Below are 26228 nucleotides of genomic sequence, written 5' to 3'. Positions count from 1 at the left end.
TCCACACGGCAGCGTGTCTCCACATCCATGCAAAGTGCCAGGCAGTGAGCCTGGGCAGCTCCCGCACCTTTCCCGCAGCTCCCACCTCTGGAAGCACGGCCGAGCAGGTGGCTGTACCTGTACGTCTGAAGCCAGCGTCTCATAAGTGTCCTTCAGGCAGTGCCAATTCTGCCGGCCCAGGGTGAGTGCCACACCAGGGAGGCTGTAGGCACAGTGCTTGGCTATGTCCGTGTCCACCGTCTGGGCACGCGCCGGGTCAGTCATGGACACATACTGGTCCAGCAGGGGCTGAGGGATGATGTCCTGGGCAGTGGGGAAGAGAGAAAGACCACCATGCTGGCTTGACAGGAGGGGAGAGACTGGGGCTGGTTGAAACACAAGAGCCTTGAAGACTGGAGGTGAAGACCACCCAGTGGAGAAACACCAAGGACTCAGGCTGCGGCTCTTGCGGCCCGGTTTCCACTGGGGCGGAGGCGCTCTAGCACAGAGCAGCACACTACAGCTGGGGGCACCGCTGTGCTGGCCGCTCCAGGGCCCACCGCTCTTGGGGAAGGAGACACTCTGCTTTTCCCGCCTCTGTCTCAGGAATGGACGGCCCAAGACCCTGCCCTGAGTCATCAGCTTGACCTTCGCAAACACCTCCCCCCGATGTCGCCCCACAGCGACAAGGCCGCCAAGGGGTGGGCACGGCACCAGAACCCACTCCCTGCACGGAGCCAGGCCCCAGGCTTCCACCAAGGCAGTGAGCGGTCAAACTGGGAAGTACCTTGCACCGATGGGTATGACGAGGAGGACCGGGTAGATCCCAAAGGGCTTCCTCGTATTAGGTTTGCTTGTTGAATTGTTCAGAAGACTAGAAACACATACTTCAGAGCTAACTGTTTTCTGAAGTTGTGCAGGTAACGGTGCAGGTAAACTAAGCTGCGGCCTTCCCGCTGATGGGGAAAACACACTGGCTCCAACGGCCTTCCTCAAACCTGCTTTGAGCTGTGCTGCTCTCTCTCCGGGAGTGCGCACAAGGTTTCCACAAACCTGCAATTTGGATCTGTTCTCCTCAGGGGGCCTTGCGTTGGGCCTCAGCTTGGTCTGCAAAGGGCCGCCGGGCCCATCGAGCTCTTCATCTGGCTCCTGCAGAGACGATTGATTGGGCACATCACCAACTTCTGCCCAAGGGTGCCCCTGTCCCAGAACCTCACAACCGTGGGGCCAGGGCCTCTCTGGTATGCCTGGTCTCTCCCCAGGTACTGAAGCGCCTACTTGCGCAGCGGCAAGCCACACTGCGCAGACTAGTCATGGCAGGCGCCCTACATTCGGACTCCAAGACTGCCCGATGATCTTGCAAAGCCACAATGGGCAACGGGTGGCGAGGGACAACCATTTCCCCTAACGGCCTGAATGCAGCCTGGTCCCCAGTGCCCTCAAGTCATAGTCACATGCGAGTCAGACAACTCCATGAGGGAGAAGGCAGCTGGCTGAGACGGTGGCGTGAGCACGTCCAGTCTTTCCTATCACCGGCAAGGGCCACCAGCCCCTGTACTGGGCTGGGGTGAGAGGGCCTGGCAGGGGAAGTCCACTTCATTCGAGAGCAAAAGGGTTGGCTGGTGAAGGGGTGCGCACCTGGAAAGTGTACACACATGTGCAAACACACCTGTTTGCTGATGAGTCTTTCTATTAGGTTAACAATTAAAACAGGCGGGAATATTCAACAGTGACATATTGGTCTCTGATCATTGATTAACATTAACTGAGAGAGACCTGACCTTCTCCTTCAACCATAGCATGGATTTCCGACTTGCACTTGAAATGTCATACTGTCTACCAGCTTAATGGGTTCTGACAAATCAGTTCAATATATGATCCAGGAAAGTCGATTAATACACCGATAGATGCTTTGCCTGCTTGGAGGCATGCTACCAGAGCCGTCAATTCCCAAGGACTGCAGCGGAAACGCATGGTCTGTTTCTGCAGGGCACGTGATCGAATGGAAAGGTGCTGATCTGATAGCCCAAGGTCTCAATCCCTCCGAGTTAATAAATGCATGTCTACTAATGAGCTGTGCCGCTGGGATCTGCTTTCTCCTTTGAGGAGTTCCCTTTCTCCCAAGCCTGCAGTGGAACTGGTGTGCACAACAGTTCATCTGGCTGGGATCAAATTCAGGTGTGGGAAAGCCACTACGGCTAAGGCAGCCCCCAAACACTTGTGAGCCCCTGGTTTCCCGCCGAGCCCAGATCACAGGCCCTGTCCTCACTACCCCGCTCCCCTCTCAGGCCCAATTGCAGTTCTGGAAGCAGCTCACACTCCCCCCTCTCCACGGCATGCTTCCCACCCGGCCTGCCAGGCAGGTACTCCAGCCACGGGCCGCTGGGGCCGGGAGCATGGGGGTGTTTCTGGCCAGGTTTCCCTGTCCTGCCACTGGGCCGTTCCACGTCCACGTGAAGTGGCGGAGGCAAAGTCAGGGCACCGGAGGGTCAGCACGTGGCCAACTGGCTCTGGGCCTGCGGGCTCCCCCTCCCTTCTGTCTTCCTAGCTGAGGAGCCATTTTCCCCACCTTCGGATCTAGCCTCCTCCCGTTCTTCTGTTTTGTGTCCCTTCTTCTGTGCATGGAAGGGCCCCTGTGGCAAACGGGCCAGTTCAGGAGCCAGGCTGCTGCACCCCGACACTGAGCTCAACTGGGTTTTAAGGCAGGGGACTCAAGAGAGAGGCCATGAGGACCCTGCTCCCACTCCACGCCTGTCGACAACAGAGAAGCCCACGGAGTTGCCACGTCCCTCCCAAGGCAAAGTGTGGCCACTAATGCCCTTTGACTGCACTCGGGATGCCTTCAAGTCTGGGTTCCAAGGACAACGTGAGGGTTCTTGCCTGGCTTCTGAAACACAAGCAAGCACAGGGGGATGCCGCCCCACTTGTGACTGGTCTGAGGCTACTTCTGTGCCCTCTCAAATGCTTTCTCTGCGCTTCGTGACCACTTGTCTACTGGCTCTACTGGGGCAGGCCGATGAGGGAAGGGGTGGATGGGTGAGGAGTCAGTCCAATCACTGAAAGACAGTTAGGAGAAGCAAGCCCTGGGAGTCGGCCCTGGAGACCCAGAGTTTGAAGAGAGTCTCTCAGCAGCACGTGGGGCGGGGCGAGGACGCCAGGGTCTCAGAAGTGACTCTGATTCCAAGACGCTCTCGAGCCAGGCAGCCCCGTGGGAAGGAGCCTGGGAGGCAGGCCAGGCTGGGCTAGGCCCCCGGAGCCTGCTGTCTGCTTTCACTTCTCCACCCAGATGGCGCAGCCTCTCCTCCCGCCACGAAGACACAGGCACACCTGAGAGGGGTGGGAGGCACTGTCCACCCCAGTGGTTCTCAACCTGTGGGTCGTGACCCCTTTGGGGGTCCAACGGACCTTTCACGGGGGTTGCCCAATTCATAACAGGAGGAACATTACAGAGACGAAGTAGCAACAAAGATAATTTTATGGTTGGGGGGGGGGGGGGGCGGCGTCACCTGGAAGGTTGAGAACTGCTGGTCGACAGTCGGCCCCCTCCCACCAGGGGCCAGTTCCTGTCGTCTTGGGAGGAGAGGGAAGCCACTTTTTGGTCTCTGCACCCTTTTTTTTGTGGAAGAGGATCAGGGTTATCAATCACCTGATTGACTGGTTGTCTAGTTATCCAAAACATGACCTTAAGAATAAAATTAAATTTGCCATTTATCATCTCTGCCGGGATATGTTAATAAAGCGTGCTCTCGAGCGGGCTGTGTGATTTCTGTCACTCCTCGGGGGTGGAGGGACCCGGCAGACACTCACTGTGCTTTGCAATATCCTGGCCTCGGCCGGCGCGTCCAGAGCGGGGGTGGCAGACAGCGACATCTGACTTCCCTCGGCGGGCCCCTCGTCTCTGCCCTCAGACGCGTGCGCAGAGTCAAGCTGTGCAGCTCTCAGGGCAGCTGATAAGACCTGAACTTGAGCTGGAGGGAGGGAAGTTTCCAGAATTTTAATAACTTACTTGGTTGGGGGGGGAGCTCGCGCTTCACTTCAGAGAAGTCTGCGTAATGTGGGTGGGCTGCACAGACACACACACCCCATGTCTGCGGTTGGGCGGCAGGAGCACGGTAATTGGGCCCTGGAGTCTTCAAGCAAGCCTTCAGCAAGGTGGGGGTGTTGAGGGCGATTAGTGTTAACTCTCTCAACCAGACGCCTTGCACAGAGCAGGGAACGGGAACATAAGAAGCCTCAATTAGGAATACCAGGCTAGCCTAAAACCCTTCCACCCAAGATACATGTTCCTGTACCTCCATGGAGGCGAGGGGGCGTCCAGCCCCCAGGTGTAAAGCAGGATGGATGCCTGTCCACCCCAACACACACACACACACACACACACACACACACACACACACATACACGCGCGCGCACGTGCATGTCCACAGCGCTTCCTGCGTCTCCTGTTCCGCTGCTTAGAACCCCTGGTGCTTTCAGCTTGCAGACTTCCTGGCTGGTTCCCCAATATTTAGGGCAATGCCCCCCAGCCCCTTGGGGCAGCATGCCAGGCCCTCCCGAGGACCACAGTGACAGTCCAACCATGACTTGTTCACTAACACCTGAAGAATCATTTCTCTCGAAATCTTCTAGGGCCAGAGACCCACGGACCCCTTCCTCACACACACACACACACAAACCACAAGCCAGTCCACGTCAGATGCAGCAGAAACGCCTTCTGAAGCTCACTGCTTCTCTAGCATGTCAAAGGCCAATCGCTCTTCGACATGCGGTGAGAACCTCTCACAAACATCCCCCTACTCCTAGGTCCACCGACGTGCTGCCTTGTGCCTCCAGGGCATGCTGCGTCCGCCCTATCCTCCAGGTAGCTGTGGACTCAGTCCCCTGACGGGACCGCAAAGGCCCCCCAGGTCAGTGGTCTGGGACCCTCTCCCCTAGTTGGTGCAGGCTTGGGGGTCTTGGTGCTTTCCAAAACCAGGTCTGCAGCTCTCGGAGTGGCACGACCCATGAGCTCACCCCTTCAGCGAGCAGAGACTTCATTTCCTTTATAAATGTGAGGGCAGAGAATAATCAGAGGGCAGACGGGGTGTCCACGTCTCCTGCCCAAAAGCTCCGCAGAGCTCTGCCCAGCAACAGCAGCAACGGGGTGTTTTTCCAGTCTCCCAGGCTCAAGGAGGAATACAAATATAGCACTGCTCAGAGGCAGAGAAGCGTCGTGATAATGGATATGGATCAGACACTCAGTGGGGGCACTAGTCATGAAATGAAAAGCACCCCAAAGGAGAAGTTGTACTTTTCCCTCTTGTACACACACAGAAGCCATCAGGCCTAGCTAGGGGCTGAGCTAACGGGCTCCAAAAGGAGCCATGGCCTGGGCCGCTCAGGACCACAGAGGGCTGGACAGGGGGTGGGGGTGGGGTGGGGGCTGAAACAGCATGGCAGGTTCGTGGTCAGCCTGCGACAGTCAGCAGAGGGGACAGCAGCAGAGGGGACAGTGACACGCCCAGCAGTGGCCCCACAGTTCCACCTGTCTCCTCTCCTGCCTGAGGGGCAGCGGTACCTTGGATGTCCGGGTCCTGCTTCATGTGCTCCGGCAGGCTTTCCAGGACCTTCTGCAGATCACTGCGGGTCACACAGGGGGTCAGCAAGCTCTCAGGTGGGCAGCGGGCAACCTCCTGTGGTGCAGGCTTGCCTACCAGCAGCTCCAAGTCCCTGCTGATATCTGGGAGAGGAGCTCGCCAGTACAAGAAGGTGCCAAACACATCCTGGGGGCTTTCCAGGGAGGCTGAGGACCCAGGCTGAGGGAGGCTGCTGACGTCGGGAAGCTCCGAGAGGGCCCTGGGCCCTGGGGGCGGTCTGGCTGAGTGGGTTCCAAGCAGCATGGAGCTCTCTGTGGGACTGGCAGAACTGCCACTGGACTCCGTGGGTGCCCCTGTCACCCGTAGGCCTGGCTCTGTCAGCATGCACGTCCTTGAACTGGGTCAGATTGGGGGAGGCAAACTTGAGCAGTTTGTTCAACTAGCCACCAGAACTCCTACAACCCCGCCCCCCCTGGACACCTCCCCAGCCCCAAGGCCAGCCAACTGGAGGAGAGAAGCTTGTGGCTGCTCCCTCTGCCCTCCCCCCCCAGGAGGATCCTGGGCTCTGAAAGCACCTGGCAGAGGTGCAGCCACTGCCCTCTCCATGGCCCCCCAGCGTCTGACTGAGCAGGGCACACCCCTGGGGCAAGAGGGACTGCTCACCGGGGTGGCCACTAGGGGACAGCGCTCGGGGAAAGAAAAGGTGCAGTCCACCTAGGTCTGCGGAGCAGAGGGAAAAGTGCCCCTGGGCTCTACACACAGCAGTACCAAGGGCTTCCAAAGGAGTAAGGCAGGCCGGGCCCATCTGAAAAAGCACCTGTGCCCTCAGAGACCCCCCTCTTCAGCAGGGCAGGTGGGACGGCCACCCACGTGTGCCCAGAGGGCCTGCATCACAAAGGGCCCTCTCAGGGAAGGCCTCCTGTCTTTCCCAACGTGAATTATCGAAAGAACTTCATTAACCAGAAAGTAAGAGAAAATATTCTTTACAGGTTATTTAATCACGACTCTCAATGAATATTTCATCTAAATTTAGGAGACAGGGTAGCTTCATTATTCATAACCCAGTAGTCATGTTTCAAAATCATTATTGCAATTACTTTTTGCCTCTTCACATAATTAAAGCTCTCATATCCCCTCCTGCCCAGAAGGCCACCATTCCTAAACCTCGCGCGAGTGAACTGCCCGAGGCTCCAGTGGGCATCTGGGTCCTGGCTGGAGCTCACCCGGCAGAGGGAGGGGCAGCACTGCTGCCCACAGGGGGCCAGCTGGAGTCCAGGTCCTGGGCGGGGGATCGGATGCTCAGGGTCCCATCTTCTCGGATATACAGGCCAGCCCGGGAGGGGTTTGCAAAGGTAGAGATGAAGGGGCCCAGGGACTGGAAGGCAGCCTGGCGCACCTGGAAGCCGGGGAGTGGGACGTGAGCGAAGCATCGACCGAATTTCCTGCTCCCAAAGTGGTCCCCGAGGAGCCCCGGTGCCATAGTAGTGAGTCTGCCTCTTTAGGGCGTCAGCTCCCTCCCGCCTAGTAACAGCTAACGGGACCCAATGATGGGGCAGCCCTCAGGGGGCCCGATCCTCATCACTGGAGCATTATGGCTGGTGGTGTTTCCTTTACTGTCCTCTCTGGCACTTCAGGGGGTGGGTGGCAAGACCCCCCGGTGATGGGAAGTGGCGTGTTGACTTACCCACCGGCAGGGGTCGCTGACGAGCCGAATGAAGAGCGGGGAGAGTTGGGCTCGGCGCACCTCGGGGGACGTGGAGTAGGACACAGCCATGAAGCACTCCGCACAGGCCTTCCTCATGCCCCACACATTGTCCGCACAGAGTTCAAAGAACTTTGGGATCTACCGAAGCAAGGACAACGGGGGGCGCTCGAGGTCGGAGCCATGACTGAGGGCTTCAAGGAGGAAGGGGGAAACACAGGCAACAGAACTCCCCAAAGTTCAGAGTCCTTGGACCAGTCAACCCTGGACAGCTCCCGGAGACTATTCACCTGGGATACTCTTGAAACCGCCAGCAAAAACTATCCTACGGTCACCTTCCAGCAATGGAACAGATGGGCACCCAAAGAAAATCACCCAGGGGTATGCTGATCCTTCGACACCAATCCCATGGAGGGAAGCAAGGGGTCTACGATGACGCTACAGCAGAAACGGGAGGGCAGTGGGCAGGGAAGCTAGATGAAGGCGCACAGGACTATCCGACTGGAACGAACGGGGAGCTACTACGCTGTGAAGACCGTCATCAGAGCCACTGAACCACCGAAGAGGAAACTGCCACAGGGGATCCTCCACGGCGGGTCAGCCTTCCAGAGAAACATAGCAGGAAGTCACGGCATGAGGAAAACGGGGACAAAAGACATGCAGAGCCCACTTCATGAGGGGGCTAAGGCATGTCCCGAAATCCATGACAACAAGAGGAAATGCACGTCTACAAGGGGTCGTTTGAAACACTCAGAGAGAGAGAAACACTCCCCTTGCCTCTTGGTTACATTCAGTAGATAAGAGAAAACCCCACCAACCGGCACAACGACCAGTCAGTGTTACCTGAATGTAGCAGGTGTCCGGTGGCTCACCCTTTTAGGGCATCCCTGGCACAAGTCTGTACGCCAGGAGGCCGGCTGGCAGAAACTGAAAGTCATGCCAGCAACTGCTGTCCACAGGCATGCAGGCTGTGGCCATCAGTGCCCCCGAAGACGCCTGGTGGCTTCCAGACACTCAGGAATCTGCCTGTACACCCCCTTCCGCACTCACTGGTTGGCCTGTCACTGTGCGGGGCACTCCCGTCTCCACTAAACTCGTTATCTGTCTTCCTGGCGCGCTCATCAAGTCCACGAGTGAAACAGAATCTTTGGCGTGAGATCCTTTTATAACCCTCATGCCAAGATCCACTCTTGAATAAAAATGCCATCGTTAACATGTTAACACGAGAGGCGTCTCCCAGGGGCACTGCCAGAGAAGCATGGACTGCCGGTTCAAACCCACCAGCTGCTCTGAGGGAGAACGCCAAGGCTGTGTGCTCCTTGGAAACCCTGCCCAGGGTGAGCTGGGCATCAACTCGATGGCAGTGGGCTGGCTGGGCAAGAGTGCGCAGGGAAGTCTTGTCAAGAACACGGCTTGATACAGACACGCTCACGCTGGGCTGAGGAATGGGTGGGTCCTGCCAGGCAGGAGGACCCTGGAGGGAGACGGCAAGACTGAGCAGGCACCTCAAGGGAGCTGACAAGTCATCAGGTGGGGCCAGAGAAATGGCTCTCCACGCTGCTGTGCGTCTGAATCACCAGGAGCTCCTTAGAAGAACAGCCATCCGCCCTGCCCTGCCCTGCCCTGCCCTGCCGAGCGGGGTTCTGCCACCACGAGGCCCCAGCACATGCACGACTCGAGTGCAGAGTCAGAGGGGAGACCCGCCAGGGTTCAGAACTGAGGATGAGGACTGGAGGCGGGGCAGTGAAGGATGCTGGGAAGGGACCAAATTCCCCACTAAGGGATGGTATAGAATTTAACCCACAGACCAAGGAAAGGGCCAGAGGTTCTGAAGCCCTGGAGTGACGTGGTGAAGCGGTATTCCAGAAAGGGCAGGTGGGCAAGATAAGGCAGGGCAGCTCGGACCCTCAAGAGACCTCGGGAGAACAACCAGTGAGGGGTGACTGCTCATCAACAGGGAAGCTGGCCCATCCCACAGACGTCAGGAGCCGTTGGTCTGAGTCAGGCGGATGCTTAAGTCAGGAGCCGTTGGTCTGAGTCGGGCAGATGCCAAGGGAGCTGGCATTGCCAAGGACCAGACTGTGCATGCCCAACCTGACACTGATCTTGAGATAGGCCGGAAAGGGTGAGTAGGCAATTCGAAGCAGCAAAACTCCACGTACCAAAAACTTCTCGGTGGCTTCTTGTCCCACGGCGTGGCAAATGTCACCAAAATTCGTAGCACACACCTTAAAGAAGCAAACAGCAGGCCCACTCATCTTAGCGGGAGGCCTGCCTCCACAGCATGGCAGCAGCTGTACCACTAACTGGTCGTGAGGCCGCTAACGAGCGTGCGCTATGCCAGGCGCCCCATGGGCACCACCTAGGCACCCACGGTGCATCACAAGCAGGAGATTTACTGAAGGGCGTGGGCACTGGGGCTTTCAGCTCCAAATTGAGCCCCAGACATCATGCATTTAGTTCGCAGCAGGCTAAGAAGGACCCTTCACACTCTCTGAGGCAGAGCAGTAAACGAGCTCAGTCTGGCCTGTGCATCAGGATGAGGCACCCAAGGGAGTAGGTCAGCTACACTGCAAGGAGCCAAGTGGGAGATGGAGTAGTCAGAGCCGGGGGGGGGGGGGGTGTGTGCCAGCAGCCCTGAGAGCCAGGGCCAGCTGGGTAGTGTGATGGCCAGTGTCTGGAAGGTACGGGGCTCTGATGAAAGGCTCCATGGGCCGGGGTAGAGGCGGCTGATGGCAAGGCACCAATGGCTGCCACAGATGCACTCAGCACGCAAGCCTGCCCCGGCTCTTTGCGTGTACCAGCACGGTGACAATGCGCAGCCGTGCTCCGCCGCTGCCCTCCCACAGTGCGCCTGGGCCAAGCTCTCCCTCTAGACTGCATCTACTGGAGAAGGCCAGAACCTTGGGAGGACTCGGTTTTTAATTTTAGTAAAATCATCACTTCTAGGAAGCATCAGGGTGGTGGGTCCCAACCTTGCGCACTTGGAAGAGCCTGCTGTCCCCACACAGCTCGCAGAACCGGGGCAGCAGCAGGTGGGCCACGGTGCTCTTGCTCAGCATGGAGGCCATCTTGCAGATGATCTGAGGGAACGAGAGAAGGGCATCACCTGCAGGCACGTGAGGCTCAGCAGTCCCAGAAGTACACAAGACCAGTGCCTCTGAGAAGGGGCCCTGTGATGCCCAGCAGTCCCGGCCTGCCAGGCACCCACCACATGACCCAACACGTAAAGGATTGGTGTGAGCACCCGCACATGCCAGCTCCTTCCACCTTCCCAAGAGCCTCACGCCTGCGCCTCATGTGTCCCTGTCTGCCCAAGGCTCAGAGAGGGTATGACACACGGCCGCAACAGCCAGCACTCAGACGAGCAGAGAAGGGGGTGCTGGCTTGGACCTGCCATGGCCCATTCTGCGTATTTACACGGCACTGCTCCACCTCCAGTCAACCAAACCCACCTCCGGGGGTTGGGGGGGGGGGGACGGGCAGGGAAAACGCTTCTGTGGGTTCCAAGCCTGTAACTCTTTACAGGAGTAGAAAGTCTTATTGGCCTCCCACGGAGTGGCTGATGGTTTTGAACTGCTGACCTTTTAGTTAGATGCTACTATGCCACCAGGGTTCCCTCCAAGCCAAGCTGCCCTCCACTGTGGCTTGATCAGGCAGAGGCGAGGGCGTGAGCTGCGAGGGAAGGGAGACAGCCCGAAGTGGAACTCAGCCAATTTCACTCACGCCGACACTCTTCAGAACAGGACAGACCCAGAGTCTGTAAGCAGCTCACCAGTAAGATCCAACAGACCATAAACCCACAGACCCGCAAGTGGAAAAGTCTCAGTCCGCACAAACAGACCCGTAGAAGAGCAAGGAGCTGGGATGAGCGCACTTCCAAAGAACTGGAAAGCAGCTACTAGTTACAGGGCCGCTATGAATCGGACTTTGGCGCTGTGGTCTTGGTATTAGACTTCAGTCCAAGGGCTCCAAGGAAACAGGCTTGTGACAAATAAACAGGAGGGGAAGCTCAGGAAAGAAATGGGAAGGACCTCTGAAAAGCAGCAGGGTTCGAGTAACAGCCCAGTTGCTTGGTGGCACTAGCAGAGCCCTGGAGGAGGTGAGCTGAGTGCGCAGCGGCTAACCCTGGAAAGCTGCTAGCTCAGACCCCAGCGGAGAAAGGCATGGCCGCTGCTTCTGTAAGTCCTACCCGTGGCCTTGCAGCCCCACAGGGCTCAGTTCGAGTCCGGATCGAACCACTCAGTGGCAATGGGTCTGGTTCTTCTTGGAGATAAGCAACTACTGACCCACTTGCAGACACTAACTAAAGAACGTCACCAGAAAGGAACCAACAGCCAAGGAAGCAGAGCACATGCGCTGCAATGGGAGAGACTGAGAAGTAAGGACCAACATTTGTGCACAAAACCTGCTGAAGTCTCTGGCTGCCCACAGAACCATGCCTGCATGGTGCGTGGAGGAGCTGCCCAGGGTCCTGCAGAACAAACTAGCAGATTGAAGATAAACAAACGAAGGGAGGGGATAGCATGGAACAAGGCAAAAGCATAGGAGAGTCCTGAACTCACAATACAATCCAGAAAGGGCAACAGCCAATCCAAACAGCAGCTCCCGGGGGTGGGGTCTGCTGGACCAGCTCCGTGGAAAGCAGAGAGGTCTTTTCAGAAGGTTATGGTGACTTCCTGGGGACCTCCAAAGGGGTCGCAGAAGTCTCAGAAAACTGAAAACTGCTTTGGTGAGAAAGCGGCCCAGAGCATTGCATTGAAGAGCTCTCCCTTCCCGCTTGGTCAGGGCACCTACTCGCTCGTCCAAGGAGAGCTTCCGTGGGAGCTCGGAAAGCCCTCGTCTTGCCCCTGGCAGGGTTCTTTCTGTCCTTTCACGAGGAACATGGCTCACGTCCCCCGAGGACTCTCACACTGCCATCTTGACTTGGTGACCACACAGCGGACGGCAGACTACTTCAGGGAGGCGCTCGGGAGACGGCAACCCCACCCTTCAGAAGTGTGCCGACCTAGACAGAGGTGTGGGTGGAAACATCAGCTTTCTGTTGTGATATCTCTATTTAACACAGGGGTCTAGGGCTGTGCAGTGATGCTTATACAATGGATCCAGCTGAAAATGGAAAACCCTCGGCAGAGAGATGGAAATGCAGTACGGACAAAAACACCCAAAAGATGGCAGGAAAAAGAGGACCAAGCACAGAAAACGCACGAAAAAGCCCAAGTGGGGAGTAATTACATTCGATGTAAACAGACTAACCACTAAATTAAAAGGCAGAAGCTGTCAGACTGCATCTAAAAACAGGATCCAACCCAAGCAGAAACACTTTCAATGTAAAGCCATGTCGGTTGAAAACAGAAGGATGCATCCAAATATACTATACGGCCAGCATGCGAGTGCTGTACTGGGTGTGTTAATATCAAAGAAGAGGCTCAGCATTTATGACCACTAAGAGAGACAACAAAATATGTTTCTTAAGCATCAATGGGTCAATAAATCACAAAGACGAGACAGTTAAATTCGTGGTGTGAATGCTCTGAAGTCTTTAAAGAAAAGGAGCACTGCGGCACGGTGGGGAAGTGCTGGGCTGTTGACCAAAGGGTTGCAGGTTCGAATCCACTGGCCATTCTGGGGGATAAAGAGACAGAGCAGTTTTCCTCCATAAAGGTTGTTTCGTCTTCTTTTTAAAAAAAAAATTTTTTTTTAAGTAGGCTTAAACTTACAAATTTCCACTTTAAGCTAGAAAAACCATGCAATTTGAACTCAAAACAAGTAGAAGGAAGGAAATGATACTGAATATAAATCAACATTTAAAAGTAGAAGAAAAAGGGACCGCCCACCCCATTACTAGCTAAGCGGACAGCGCCACTTCCCCCCAGAAGAATTCACCTCAGCACTGAAGCTACAGCTCAAGGAGAGGGATGAGCCTGCTCAGAGCACGTCAGGAGCCAATGAGGGGGCAGGAAAAAAGGGTGAAGCACATCCTGGCCCACCAAGCCTTGAGGACACTATTTCTGCTCAGAGCAGCCAATGCCCAGAGAGGACCGTAGGGCGGGCCCTACGAGGACACGCGAAGTTCCTCACTGACCCATAGCACCACTAGGGACAGCACTGGACACACAGCGGGAACTGGGCTCCCCCTGCGCCCACCACGCAGAGGCAAGACACTGGGGACATGCAGCAGAGCAGCAAGGGGAACACAAAAAATAGACTCTGGGGGCAGGGTGTGGCGCCCATCACTCGGAAAGGGCAACAAATAGACATTGAACTGATTTATAGGCTTTTCTTTCTTTCTTTTTTGTCGTTTGCCTTTTTGTTGTTGTGATTGGAGCTATTGTTTTATTTATGGTTGCTTTGCTTTGCTCTATCTTGTGTTTGTGCATATTGTTGTCTCTGCATGTTTATCTGGATGGGATAGGTGGGATAAACAAGCCGGAAGAGAGAACAATTCGACGGACGACAGTTCCAGGGGGACGTAGGAGAGGGGGAGGTGGGGGAAAGGAAGGGGGTGTTAGTAAACCCAGGCACAAGGGGACAACATGACGGAAAATCAATGGCAAGGAGGGTGTATGGGGTCTGGTAAGCTTGATCAAGGGCAATGTGACCGAGAGAAATTACTGAAACCCAAATGAAGGCTGAACATGATAGTGAGACAAGAGGAAAGTAAAAGGAAATAGAAGAAATAACAAGGAGGCAAAGGGAACTTATAGAGGTCTAAATACAGGCATGTACATATGTAAATATATTTATATATGACAATGGGGAAATAGATCTATGCACATATATTTATAGGTTTGGTATTAAGGAAGATGGAAGTGGGCCTCTACTCAAGCACTCCTTCAATACAAGAACACTTTGTTCCAATAAGCCCGCACTCTGAGATGCTCACCTTCCCAAAACAATCATGATCGCTGGGGACAAATTGGTGAAGAAAGCTGATGGTGCCCAGGTATCAAAAGGTATAACATCTGGGGTCTTAAAGGATTGAAGATAGACAAGCGGCCATCTAGCTGAGAAGTAACAAAGCCCACGTGGACGACGCACACCAGCCTGTGTGATCACGAGGTGCCGATGCGATCAGGTATCAGGCATCAAAGACCCAGAGCAAAAATATCATAATGTGAATGAGGGGGAGTACGGAGTGGAGGTCTAAAGCCCATCTGTAGGCAATTGGACATCCTCTTACAGAAGGGTCGTGGGGAGAAGACAGGCCAGTCAGGGTGCAGGGTAGCACTGATGAAACATACAGCTTTCCTCTGGTTCTTTAATGCTTCCTAACCCCCACTATCATGATCCTAATTTTACCTTACAAATCTGGCTAGACCAGAGGATGTACATGGGAGCTGGAAACAGGGGATACAGGACAGATCAATTCCTTGGGACCAATATTGAGAGCAGCCATACCAGGAGGGGAAGGGAAAGTTGGGGGAGAATGGGAGAAACGATCACAATGACCTACCTATAACCCCCCCTCCCCCCAAGGGGATGGACAACAGACAAGAGGGTGAGGAGAGACATCGGACAGTGCAAGACATGAAAAGTTAATAATTTATAAATTATCAAGGGTGAGGGAGGGAGGGAGGGAGGGAGGGAGGGAGGGGAAAGGAAGGGGGATGAGGAGCTGATACCAAGGGCTCAAGTAGAAAGAAAATGCTTTGAAAACAGTGAGGGCAACATACGTCCAAATATGCTGGACACAATGGATGGATGGATGGATGGATGGATGGATGGATGGATGGATGGATGGATGGGTGGATGGTGATAAGAGTTGTACGAGCCCCCAATAAAATGATATATAAAGAGAGAGAGCGAGAGAGAAATCAAAGTCAAAAATGGTTCTTTCACTGAGAAAAGCATCTGAGTCAGCTGCAACCGGGGGAAATACTGCCATAGACACAACCACACAATGGGCAGATGCACGGACACCCACACAGGCGGTGGGTGTGGGAGGGAGAAGAGTGTCTATAAATTTAGCAGAAGATCTCTCTCTTTACTGTAAACATATCCATGAATGTGGTGGAGCATACGGAGGGCACAGTCAGGAAAACTTCTTAAACATAACCCAGCACCTTGAAGGAAGGAGACTCTGGGCCTGGGGCCTCAGGACGATGGTCTCTAGGGGACATCAAGGTCAGCTGGCATCACTCAGTCCACAAAGACAGTGTTCTAGAGTCTACTTTGATGTGGTGTCCTGGGTCTTAAATCACCCTGTGAGCTGCCTTCTAGGGTATAGCTGCTGCCCCTTCTTGGGCAGAGGAAAGACGAGCAATGGAAACTGGAGACACAGGAACACAACTGGCCCAGTGAAATAATGGACCACGGAACACCAGTCACCACCACCCTACACAAGAAGAACTAGATGGTGCCCAGCTACCCTGGCCAACTGCTCTGAAAGAGGTCCTATTGGTCCTTGATTGGGAAGGGAAGGGGAACATGGAACCAAACTCAAAATCATAGCAAAGGGCCAGGCTCAAAAGGGGGACAGGGATCGATGCACCCTCCAAGACCATGGCCCTTGGTAGCCCTTTAGCCCTGCGAATGAACTCATCCCCAAGGCTCAATTTCCAGCCAATAATAAACAGGGGAATAGCTAACCCAGGAAAGTAGGACAGTGGAAGAATCAACCATTTATGATAAAAAGAGCAGCATTTACCCAACGACAAAATTCAGAATGGAAGTAATAAACATGGAGAGGAAGTGGGGTAACTGATGTTACTTTGTAGGAACTGCAATCAATGAGATGAAACAAAATGTGTACAGCCAGTTGAATGGAAAACTGATCTGCTCTGTAAACCTTCACCTAATTCACAAAAAAAATTTATTTTTTTAGTAATTAAACTGGATTTTTGAAAATATTAGTAAGATTGACAAACCTCTAGAAAGATTGATCAAGAAAGGAAAAAAGCAAGAGACAAAACACACATTGCCTCGATCAGAAACAAAAAGAGCTAACACTACAGGTCCAAAAAACATCAGAAGGATGAAAAGGGACTATCGCAACTAACCTCCCACCACTCACCTGTCAGCTTCTCTCTCGTGCCGCGCTGGTTTGCAGGCTGCTGCGATGCTGGCAGATGGGCCTGGAGGGTCAGCCAGAATGGAAAGGGGCCAGCAGAGCACGGCCGGGTCAGTGAAAGCCTAGGGATGGTGGAGGAGTCCCGACTGTGGGAGACACTGCCTCAAGATGAGCCTCCCGGGGAGCAAGGTGCTCGAAATACGACGGGGGCAAGAGCTGCCTCTTCAAGAGAGAGTTGACTTGAATGAAGGGCCTTCACGTGCTGATACAACACAACTGACACTGGGAAGCAACAGCCACACAACACCCATTACTAATCAGAGTGTGGAAAGAACTGGCATTGCCCGTTTTTTTTTGCCAAAGATGAAAAGGCGAATGATGTTCACCAAATTCTGCAGTTTGAGATCGACAGACCCAGCATTCGAGATGCACTAACCATTATTGGGGACTGGAACGTGAGCATGGCAGAGAAGGAAAGGAGGATACCCAGTTGGAGAACGTAACGACACTGGGAGACACTTGATAGAATTTAGCAAGAACAGGATCAGCATCGGAACAGGGCCAGGCGTCGACTCAGGAATAACAATCATCAGTTGTTCACATGCAAGTTGAAGTTGAAGAAACTTAAAAAACAAGTCTGCAAACATCCAAAGTACAGCCTTGAGTAGATTCCCAACTGAATTTAGAGACCATCTCAAGAATGGATTTGATGCATTAAACACTCATGCCCCAAAACCGGACAAGCTGTGGAATGGCATCGAAGACACCACGCAGGAAGGGAGCAAAAGGTCATTAAAAAGAAGAAAAGACCAACCCAGGAGGCCAAGGAAACCCCAGAGCCTGCTCGTAAAGGTAGAGCAGCAATCAAGAAGGAAAAGAGCCGAATAGAAAACTTCAAAGGACGGCTTGAAAAGACAAAAGTATTTTGACAAAACGTACAGAGGGAAGTTAAGCATTTAAAAGAGACGAAGACCCTCAGCATCTCTTAGAGCTGTGGTCCTCAACCTTCCTCACGCAGAGACCCCGGAAGACAGCTCCTCATGTTGGGGTGACCCCCCAACCACAACATTATTTTTGTTGTTACTTCGTCACTGTCATTTTGCTACTGTTATGAATCAGGCAACCCCTGTGAAAAGGGCCGTTTGACCCCCAAAGGGGTCGCGACCCACAGGTTGAGAACCGCTATCTTAAACTAAAAGAACTGAAGAGAAAATTCAAGTCCCAGGTTGGGGGGAAAAATTAAAGATTCTATGGGCACAATATTGACTAGAGAAAGCATCAAAGGAAGATAGGAGGAATACACACAGTCACTGCACCAAAAAGAACAGGCTCACAGCCACCCGAGGGAGCCGTGACCAAAACCGATGGTGATGAAGAGAGACGGCCACCCTGGACAGAAGGCTGTGGGCGCTGTTGTTAGGTTGCAACCCTGTGCCCAACAGAAGGAGACCCAGCCCTTCCTGCGCCCTCCTCACAAGCGCCCTGTGCCTCAGCCCACTGCTGCAGCCACCGCGTCAATCCATCTCATGAGGACCTTCTAAAGCCCCAGCCAAAACAGGCTCCAGGAATTGATGGCATACTAACTGGAATGTTTCAACAAATGGATCCAGTGCTGGACGGATCTCCCCCTCTATGCCAAGAAATTTGGAGGTCAGCTACCTGGTCAATAGCCTGAAAGAGGTGTGCATACATACCCATTCCAGAGAAAGGTGATCCAACAGGCTGCAGGAATTATTGAACAATGTCATTAATGTCACACACAGAACATTTTACTGACGATGTGCTTGCAGCAGAACATCGACGGGGAACTGCCAGAGATTCAGGCTGGATTCGAAAGAGGATGTGGAATGAGGGATGACGTTGCCGGTGCCAGATGGGTCTTGGCCGCACACAGAATATGATTGCTAAGTTTAGTGTGTCGACCTGGCCAATACCTCAAACATATGTATAATCCTAAGAGTCCTGGTTTTCTCCTCTAGAGAGAAGACCAGAAAGATGTTTACTTGTGCCTCACTGACTGTGCAAAGGCATCTGACTGTGGGTCGTCACACACACACACGGATACCTCCGCTTATACTGGGAATGCAGAGCACTTTATGGCGCTCCTGCAAAGCCTGTACACGGACCAAATGGCAGTGGTTCAAGCAGGAAAAAAAGAGGCGACTGCGTGGATTAAAATCAGGAAAGGGGCCCATTAGGGTGGTAACCTTTCAACGTACTTATTCCATCTGGGAGCTGAGTAAATAATTTAAGAAGCTGAGCGAGCTCACAGAGCACAGCGTCAGGATCAGAGGAGAGCTCACTGACAGCCTGCAATGTGTGGAGGGCTCCACGCACGTGCTGACAACGAGCAAGCTACTCATGAGCCAGCAATCGCTCTGCAGGGTGCCCGCTCCACAGAAGCCAGGAGAACAGCACTACCACACACAGGCACACCTATGCTTACCGCAGCACGGCCGTCACAGCAGAAACCTGGAAACAGTCGAAAGCTCCGATCACTGAGGAACGGGTAAGCAAACTGACACCTTCACACAATGGACTATTGTGCACCAATGAAAAATGGTGACAGCTCTCGTGAAGACTGTAAGGCAAGGGCACAACTAGAGAAGATGATGTCAGTCTTAGAAATATGCAATACCACGATGATGAAGAAAAACAAAGGGAAAGAAATGTGGTTTTTATACCAAAAGATAAGACTCTGATGGCAGTGAGGAAGCCAGGGATGGGGGTCGGAACAGGGAGAGAAAAGGGATAACGTTTTGCGAAGGGAGGAAGGATTTAGAGGAGGGTGGATGAGGGGGCAGAAAGAGAACCATGTTTGAGGGGAGGGAGGGTTTAAATGGGATATTGCTGATGTCATCAGCTGAGGTGGGCTGTGTAACAGCTACAATGCACTTCTTTTAAAAAGTCCCTCCAGATTCCTTACCCCTTGAACCTAAATGTTGGCTTGAGTAACTGAAAAAAAAAGAAAAGAAAGAGGGGGAGGAGGGTGTAAAGCTGAAATGGACATGGGGTCTTTTGCGACAAACAAGTTCATTTAAAATGTATAAAAACACAACAGGGTGGGGATGGGGAAATGGGCTGATACCAAGGGCTCAAATAGAAAGAAAATGTTTTTAAAATGATGATGGTACAGGTCTGTCTAAATAAGATACGCTGGAAGAACTATCTGGAGGAAAAACAACGGGACTGACAGTTCTGGGGGACATGGGATAGGGGAGGTAGGGGGAAAGGAAGTGGTGTTAAACAACCCAGGGACAAGGGAACAACAAGTGATCCAAACTGGTGGTGAGGTGGGTGTGGCAGGCCTGGTAGTGCATGATCAAGGGTAATTTAACAAAGAGGTATTGCTGAAACCCAGGTGGGGACGGAGCATGATAGTGGGACAGGAGGAAAGTCAAGGGAAAGAGAGGAAAGAGCTAGGAGGCAAAGGACATTTATAGAGGTCTAGACAAAGACATGTAATATGCAAATATATATATGAGGATGGGGATATAGATCTCTATGTACCTATATGTATAGGTTTAGTACTAAGGTAGCAGAAGGACATCGGGCCTCTACTCAAGTACTCCCTCAATGCAAGAACACTTTCTTCTATTAAACTGGCATTCTATGATGCTCACTCACCCGACATAACTGCTGAAGACAAAGTGGGTGAAAAAGCAAATATGGTGAAGAAAGCTAATGGTGCCCAGCTATCAAGAGACAGTGTCTGGGGTCTTAAAGGCTTGTAGATAAACAAGCAGTCATCTAGCTCAGAAGCAACAAAGCCCACATGAAAGAAGACACCAGCCTGTGTGATCACGAGGTGCCGAAGGGATAAGTTATCAGGCATCAAAGAACAAAAAAGCATATCATTGGGTGCACACCTCTATGATACGATCGCTGAGGACAAACGGGTGCATAAGCAAATGTGGCAAAGAAAGCTGATGGTGCCTGGCTATCAAAAGAGATAGCGTCTGGGGTCTTAAAGGCTTGAAGGTAAACAAGCAGCCATCTAGCTCAGAAGCAACAAAGCCCACATGGAAGAAGCACGCCAGCCTGTGCAATCCGAGGTGTCGAAGGGATCAGGTATAAGGCATCATCAAAAATAAAAAACAAAAAAATCTTACCATAGTGAATGAAGGGGGGAGTGTAGAGTGGAGACCCAAAGCCCATTTGTCGGCCACTGGAGATCCCCTCGCAGAGGGGTCTAGGGGAAGAGATGAGTCAGTCAGGATGCGATGTAGCACCGATGAAGCATACAGCTTTCCTCCAGTTCCTAAATGCTTCTTCCCCCCGATCCCCACTATCATGATCCGAATTCTACCTTGCAAGTCTGGATAGAGCAGAGGTTGTACACTGGAGCATATAGGAGCTGGAGGCACAGGGAATCCAGGGTGGATGATCCCTCCAGGACCAGGGGTGTGAGGGGCGATACTGGGAGGGTAGAGGGAGAGGGGGTTGGAAAGAGGGAACCGATTACAAGGATCTACATGTGACCTTCTCCCTGGGGAACAGACAACAGAAAAGGGGGTGAAGGGAGACGCCGGACAGGGCAAGATATGACAAAATAATAATTTATAAATTATCAAGGGTTCATGAGGGAGGGGGCAGCGGAGAGGAAGGGGAAAAAAGAGGACCTGATGCAAAGGGCTTAAGTGGAGAGCAAATGCTTTGAAAATGATGAGAGCAAAGAATGTACAGATGTGCTTTACACAATTGATGTATGTATATGTATGGATTGTGATAAGAGTTGTATGAGCCCCTAGTAAAATGTTTTAAAAAATAAAATAAAAATGATGATGGCAATATATGTACAAATATGGATTGTGATAAGAGCTGTAAGAACCCCCCCCCAAAAAATGATTTAAAAAACAAAACAAAGACTACGGCGCTCAATGTGAATTATACCTCAACAAGAAGAAAACTAAAAATCCTCACAACTTACCTAATAAGCAATATCTTGATAAGTGGGGAAAAGGTTGAAGTTGTTAAGAATTTAATTTTGCTTGAACCCACAATCAATGCCTGTAGGAGCAACGGGGGAGAAATCAAATGGCACCCTGCACTGGACAAGTTATCAAAAAGCAGAGCTATCTCGCTAAGGCGCTCCTGACCCCAAGTCATGGTATTTCCATCTGCCCCTACGCCCGCGCCGGCTGAACGATGCGCGAGGAGGACCGGAAAAGAGGAATGCATTGGAGCATATGGCGATGAAGAATGTAGGTACACCATGGGCTTCCAGAAGCCTGGCCAAGCCTACGCTGGAAGAAGGGTAGCCAGAATACGCCTTAGCAGCAAGGGCGGATCCCTTGGAGGGAAAGAGAGACGCAGGGTCGGTGATTAAGCTGAAGCACCTCAGCGAGCTGGACAGAGGCCATCACAATGGGCTCCCACCAGCACGAAGAGCAAGGCCGGTGCAGGCCCGGGGGGCCGTGCTTCGTTCCCACGGGTCAAGAATCGACCGGAGGTCACCTAACGACAAGCAATTTCATCTGAACAAAGTTTGACACCTTGGATGAAATTTAGTAAATTAACCTAAAAAAATAATGACCAAAATGACACAGACAAAACAGCAGCGTCAAAGTGCCCTATATCTGAATTAAATCTGCTATCAAAAACCATCTCACAGAGGGGAAAAAGAACTCCAGGGCCAAAGGTTTTGCTGATAAATCCTAACAAATATTTGAGGGAGAATAACCGCAATCTTAAAATCTTTCAGAAAATAGAACAGGAGGGAATGCTTCCTAGCTCATTTCTTGAGGCCAGTACAACCCTGATTCCACAGCCCGACAAAGACAGGGAAGAAAATTGCCTCCTGTCGTGCTCTGGAATATAGATGTAAAAATCGAAAGAGAGGGTGAGAGCAAATAACAGAGGCAGCAGGACCCTTGTCCGCATGAGCAGGCCAGCCAGAGGCATCGGGAGATGGAGACAACCTGATGCAGAGAGAGGCTCCCCGATGCTTCCCAAGGACCAAGACATCAGCAGGAATGGCCCCGGGACTGGGACACCCTCCAATTCCGCAGTTCCTGAACAAGATGTTCGGAGCATGCCATCCCACTTCTGGGTGTTTCCTGCCAGAGACCCCGGGGCCTGAGTACCATCAGGAGGCCCACCCACATGCCTGGGAGCCGGCCGGCACGCTGACAAATACTCATGTGAGGACTTAGTGCAGGACTCAGGGAGACTCCCGGATGGAAGGAGAAGACAGAGATATGGTCCACTGGACAGGCACCACTGGACTCCGGGCTGGACCCTGGACCAAGGAAATAATTATGAAGAAGGCGACTGGGGCACCTGACCACATTCTAGCAGAAGCTGTGGCCACGACACAGGTGCTGTACCAGGAACACATTTCCTGATCTCAACCACCGCGTCAGGACTGAGTGAGCACTTCCTATGTGTGTGAGGAACTGGACACCCAGTGGACAGGCAGGGATCGAGGGTCACAACAGACCCAGCTATTCAGGAAGCATGTGTGGACGTGTGTGTAGAGAGAAAGAGGAGGAAAGAAGAAACAGGAGAAGCGGGGCAGCGGGTTTACAAGAGTTTACGTGTAAACTGAACACTTATCCGAGTCTGAAATGAAAACAAAACACAAAGTTACGAGGGAAAAAAAACAACCCAATAAAATCTCATGAAGAATCCTTTTCCTCTGACCCACACTATCCTCCCCCCAAACACTCCCCCCCAAAAAAGGGAAGGGAGGGAGGGAAAGGGTGGAGGCTCAGGTGGTCTGTGCTCCTTGTCCCAGCCGTTTGCCACCCTACCTAGAGTCACTCACAAGCAGGAGTGGGGAGAAAACCAGAAAGGGTGTGGGGTGGGGTGGGGGGCACCCTGGGGCACTGGCATTGGGAAGGCTATGTCTTCAGGACTGATGGGAACCCCTACTTCTGGCCTGGGGCTTGGCAGAAGGGTACAAAGGCCCACCACTCAAGTAGTGACAGTGGGGAGGTATTGTAGCCACGGTGATGGGCAACTCAGTTTCCCTTTTCCTGCCACTCGGCCTGGTTATGGCCCACCAGGCCCAGAAGCATGCAAAGGCCACATGAGTGACTGGAAATGGCCTGGCCAGGGCCCTGGGGCCCACTTGTGTGGAGGGAGGGGCCTTCAGGGAGTCCCTGGGTCCCAACTGTTCCTTATAGTACACAACCCCAGCGGACTTCTTAAATAAATGCACAACTACAAATGAACTGGAAAAAATAGAGACGGCGAGGAAAAACGAAGGAGGCCTTCATGTGGAGACGTGTTGGGAGAGAGAGACAGGCCTCGGACAATGAGTTACAGCCTCCGAAGGGTAATGGCCCCAATGCGCCTCCCGTGGCTGGTTTACCCTGTCTGGATCTAATTACAGATCCAGCTCTCCCAGGCTGCGCTGACTGTCTCTTCAGCCACGGGCTCTGTGCCTGGTACTGGGCCAGGGTCTGCGGACGGGGACATAAAGGGGCCCCGGGAGTAAGCAGGTCACCATCGTGAAGGCGAGACAAACATACCAATAGACCTGCACAACACACGTGCTAGGTGAGAGAAGACAGACCACACCACGCTGCTGGCCCCGAGACACGTCTTCCCCAGGCCCTAAGGGATAAGCAGGCCGGGCTGCACCACTCAACAGCGAGCGTCGCCATTAGAGACGCCGGGGTCCGAACCAATGGCTGTAACTTCTCCTGCGAGGGAGCCGTCGATGGGCAGGCACATGGCTTGTCCATGGCAGCACGCAGTTCCTTCTGGGCTGAGCAGCAGTCCCGCTCAGGCGGGCGGTTTGGAGTTGCGTGTTCACACCCCCTGGATGCACAGAGCCCAACGCAGAGGGCACCAGGGAACAGCCCAATCGGCTTCTCTCACCAACTAGCGCTCTGTGGTCACCTGTTGGCATACGGGTGTATGCCCGCCACACCTCCCTGACCAGCTCACCAGAGCCCTGTCCTTCTGGGGGCGGGGGTCCCAGCCAGCCCACCCATGGCCTTTCCGCCCTTGAATGTGCAAGGCACCTATCATGCAGTCAACTCCGTGCCCCGAAGCAGACAACTCCATGTGTGCTAGCCAGCTCCCAAGTACTCAGGAAAGGCTCCCCAAAGTCTCCCCCTGGCTTCCACACCCCCCCCCAGGGAGAGCAGCTGAGATCAGATCCGAGTAAGAGGGGGCCAGACTGGACACCCCAATACCTCTCTCATCAAAGCCCCACAGACGAGTGCCGGCTTGGGGAGGGTCACGGGACCCCTCCCATTCTTTGTGGTCACATCCAAAAGCTTAAGCATTCAGAGGATGAGGCCAGCAACCCAGCTTCGAGTGAAAAACGCAGCTTAGGTGAGCTCAGTTGTTCTGCAGGCAATTTGGGGAGATGATTGTTTGAAGGCTTGTTAGGTTTTCCAAATACGTCCACAGAAAAAAGGAGGAGGAAGAAGAATGGTGCTGACAAAATCGTAGAGTTTGGAAACAAAATCAAATGAAAATATATATATTCATCAAGCAAAACTGTCGAGAGCGTTCCTTGCCAGTGTCTGATCAGTCTCTGGGGATTAAATAATTGGTTGACAGTCGTAACCAACTTCCAAACAAAGGAGAAGATGGAGTCGGCAAGGTTCACTGAGCAGATGCCAGAAACCCAGCGAAACAATAACGCCGAGAAGGTTCATTTTGCATAATAAATTTAATTTCTTGTAGGGAAACTTGAAATTTATTTTTTTTAAAGAGGAAAGAAAGAACAAACCCTGGAGAATTTGAATTTTAATAATCAATTATTCTTCAACCTGATTCATCTTATAAGCATATGGAATATGCAAAAATTAAATTAGTTTAAAAAGCCAGACCTATAACGCGCAGTTGAGGGAAACTTTTACACAAATGAAGAGTAATTGCCAAATGTTCCAAGGCTATAACACACTTGTTTAGCTCCACGGTGAATAATGCTCCTGCACTTCGAAAACACGCTTTTCTCTAATGCTGCTTTGTTTCCACCCAAGGAAACAACAGTCTTCCACATCGCCCACTGTATTCACAGGCTCCTGGCTTTGAAACCCTCAGCTCCAGAGTTCTTCCACCACAGCAGCAACAACTGTGTCCAGGAAGATTCCAGAAGCAAGCGGAAAGTCTTTGTTTGAACACTGCATTTCACACTGGATGCAGCATCTTACCAGGCAGGGACAAGACAACACCATCGATTCAAAACAGAAGAAACTGCGTCTCTTTAACTGATAGGAGCACAACTACTTCAACACAGCCCTTCCCGAAGTGCTGTGTGCATTTTCTGCCACATCTGCTTTCTCCAAAACCAGATCATGTGTTGGCTTGGGTACTTAAGTCTTAGCTAAGTCTATAAATACGTTTGTGTGGATATATATATATGTATATGTATGTATATATATATACATATATATTTGTTTTTTAATTGTCTAATCATCATCTAGAAGAGACTGTGGGGCCCTTCCTCCTTCCTTCAGGAGAGGAGGCTCCCAGCCGGCCCCTCGGCCCTTGGTGGCAGTGGTGGGGGCAGGGGGCAGCTGGAGGTAGCAACAGCAACAGCTCACAGCTAGCCCCTGTCCTGAACAGAGAGAGCCAGCAGCCTTCTTCTCCAGCAATGCCTTCTAAGACAATCGCAGATCTGAGGTCATCAGAGCTGAGCTGGGAGCTTTCTCTGCCTGAGGCCCTTCACTGACTCCCTTGTTCAGGGAAACAGCAGGGGAGCACCCAGCTCCAGGGCCTTCAGAGAGAAAGCCCCACAGAGGTGTGGGAGCAGCCCCGGCAGACTCACGTTGACTGCCTCCGCCTTGTACTCATCATCGCTGTCGGGCATGGTCAGGTCCAGCAGGATCGGGCACACTTTGTTCTCAATGTCGTGCTGGAAAATTAGATCCTGTTCCAGAAGGATCAGCAGCACTTCCTGGCTAGACTTTCTAACCTGGAAGAGAAAATAAGGCAAAAGTTGAAGCGCAAAACAAGCAGAAAAGCACTCAGGATCAGGACCAGACCCTCC

General features: G+C 52.7%; 1 protein-coding gene across 5 annotated transcripts in view; it reads right to left on the bottom strand.

The window, feature by feature from the left end:
* LOC142423179 (serine/threonine-protein phosphatase 4 regulatory subunit 1-like) overlaps window positions 1-26228 on the bottom strand; it is a 95458-nt gene that overhangs the window by 8135 nt on the left and 61095 nt on the right. For all 5 annotated transcript variants that reach the window (XM_075528388.1, XM_075528383.1, XM_075528384.1 and 2 more), the window contains 9 exons: window positions 26007-26153; window positions 10233-10340; window positions 9420-9485; window positions 7240-7398; window positions 6779-6951; window positions 5537-5952; window positions 3787-3947; window positions 1033-1128; window positions 118-303 (listed from right to left, as the gene is read on the bottom strand). In XM_075528388.1, coding sequence (XP_075384503.1) covers window positions 118-303; window positions 1033-1128; window positions 3787-3947; window positions 5537-5952; window positions 6779-6951; window positions 7240-7398; window positions 9420-9485; window positions 10233-10340; window positions 26007-26153 — 1512 coding nt within the window. The remainder of the gene's footprint in view (window positions 1-117; window positions 304-1032; window positions 1129-3786; window positions 3948-5536; window positions 5953-6778; window positions 6952-7239; window positions 7399-9419; window positions 9486-10232; window positions 10341-26006; window positions 26154-26228) is intronic.

Source organism: Tenrec ecaudatus, chromosome 12, assembly GCF_050624435.1.
Source record: "Tenrec ecaudatus isolate mTenEca1 chromosome 12, mTenEca1.hap1, whole genome shotgun sequence".
Classification (NCBI taxonomy): domain Eukaryota; kingdom Metazoa; phylum Chordata; class Mammalia; order Afrosoricida; family Tenrecidae; genus Tenrec; species Tenrec ecaudatus.
Note: the sequence above shows the minus strand (reverse complement) of the source record. Positions and strands in the feature narration are given on the sequence as shown.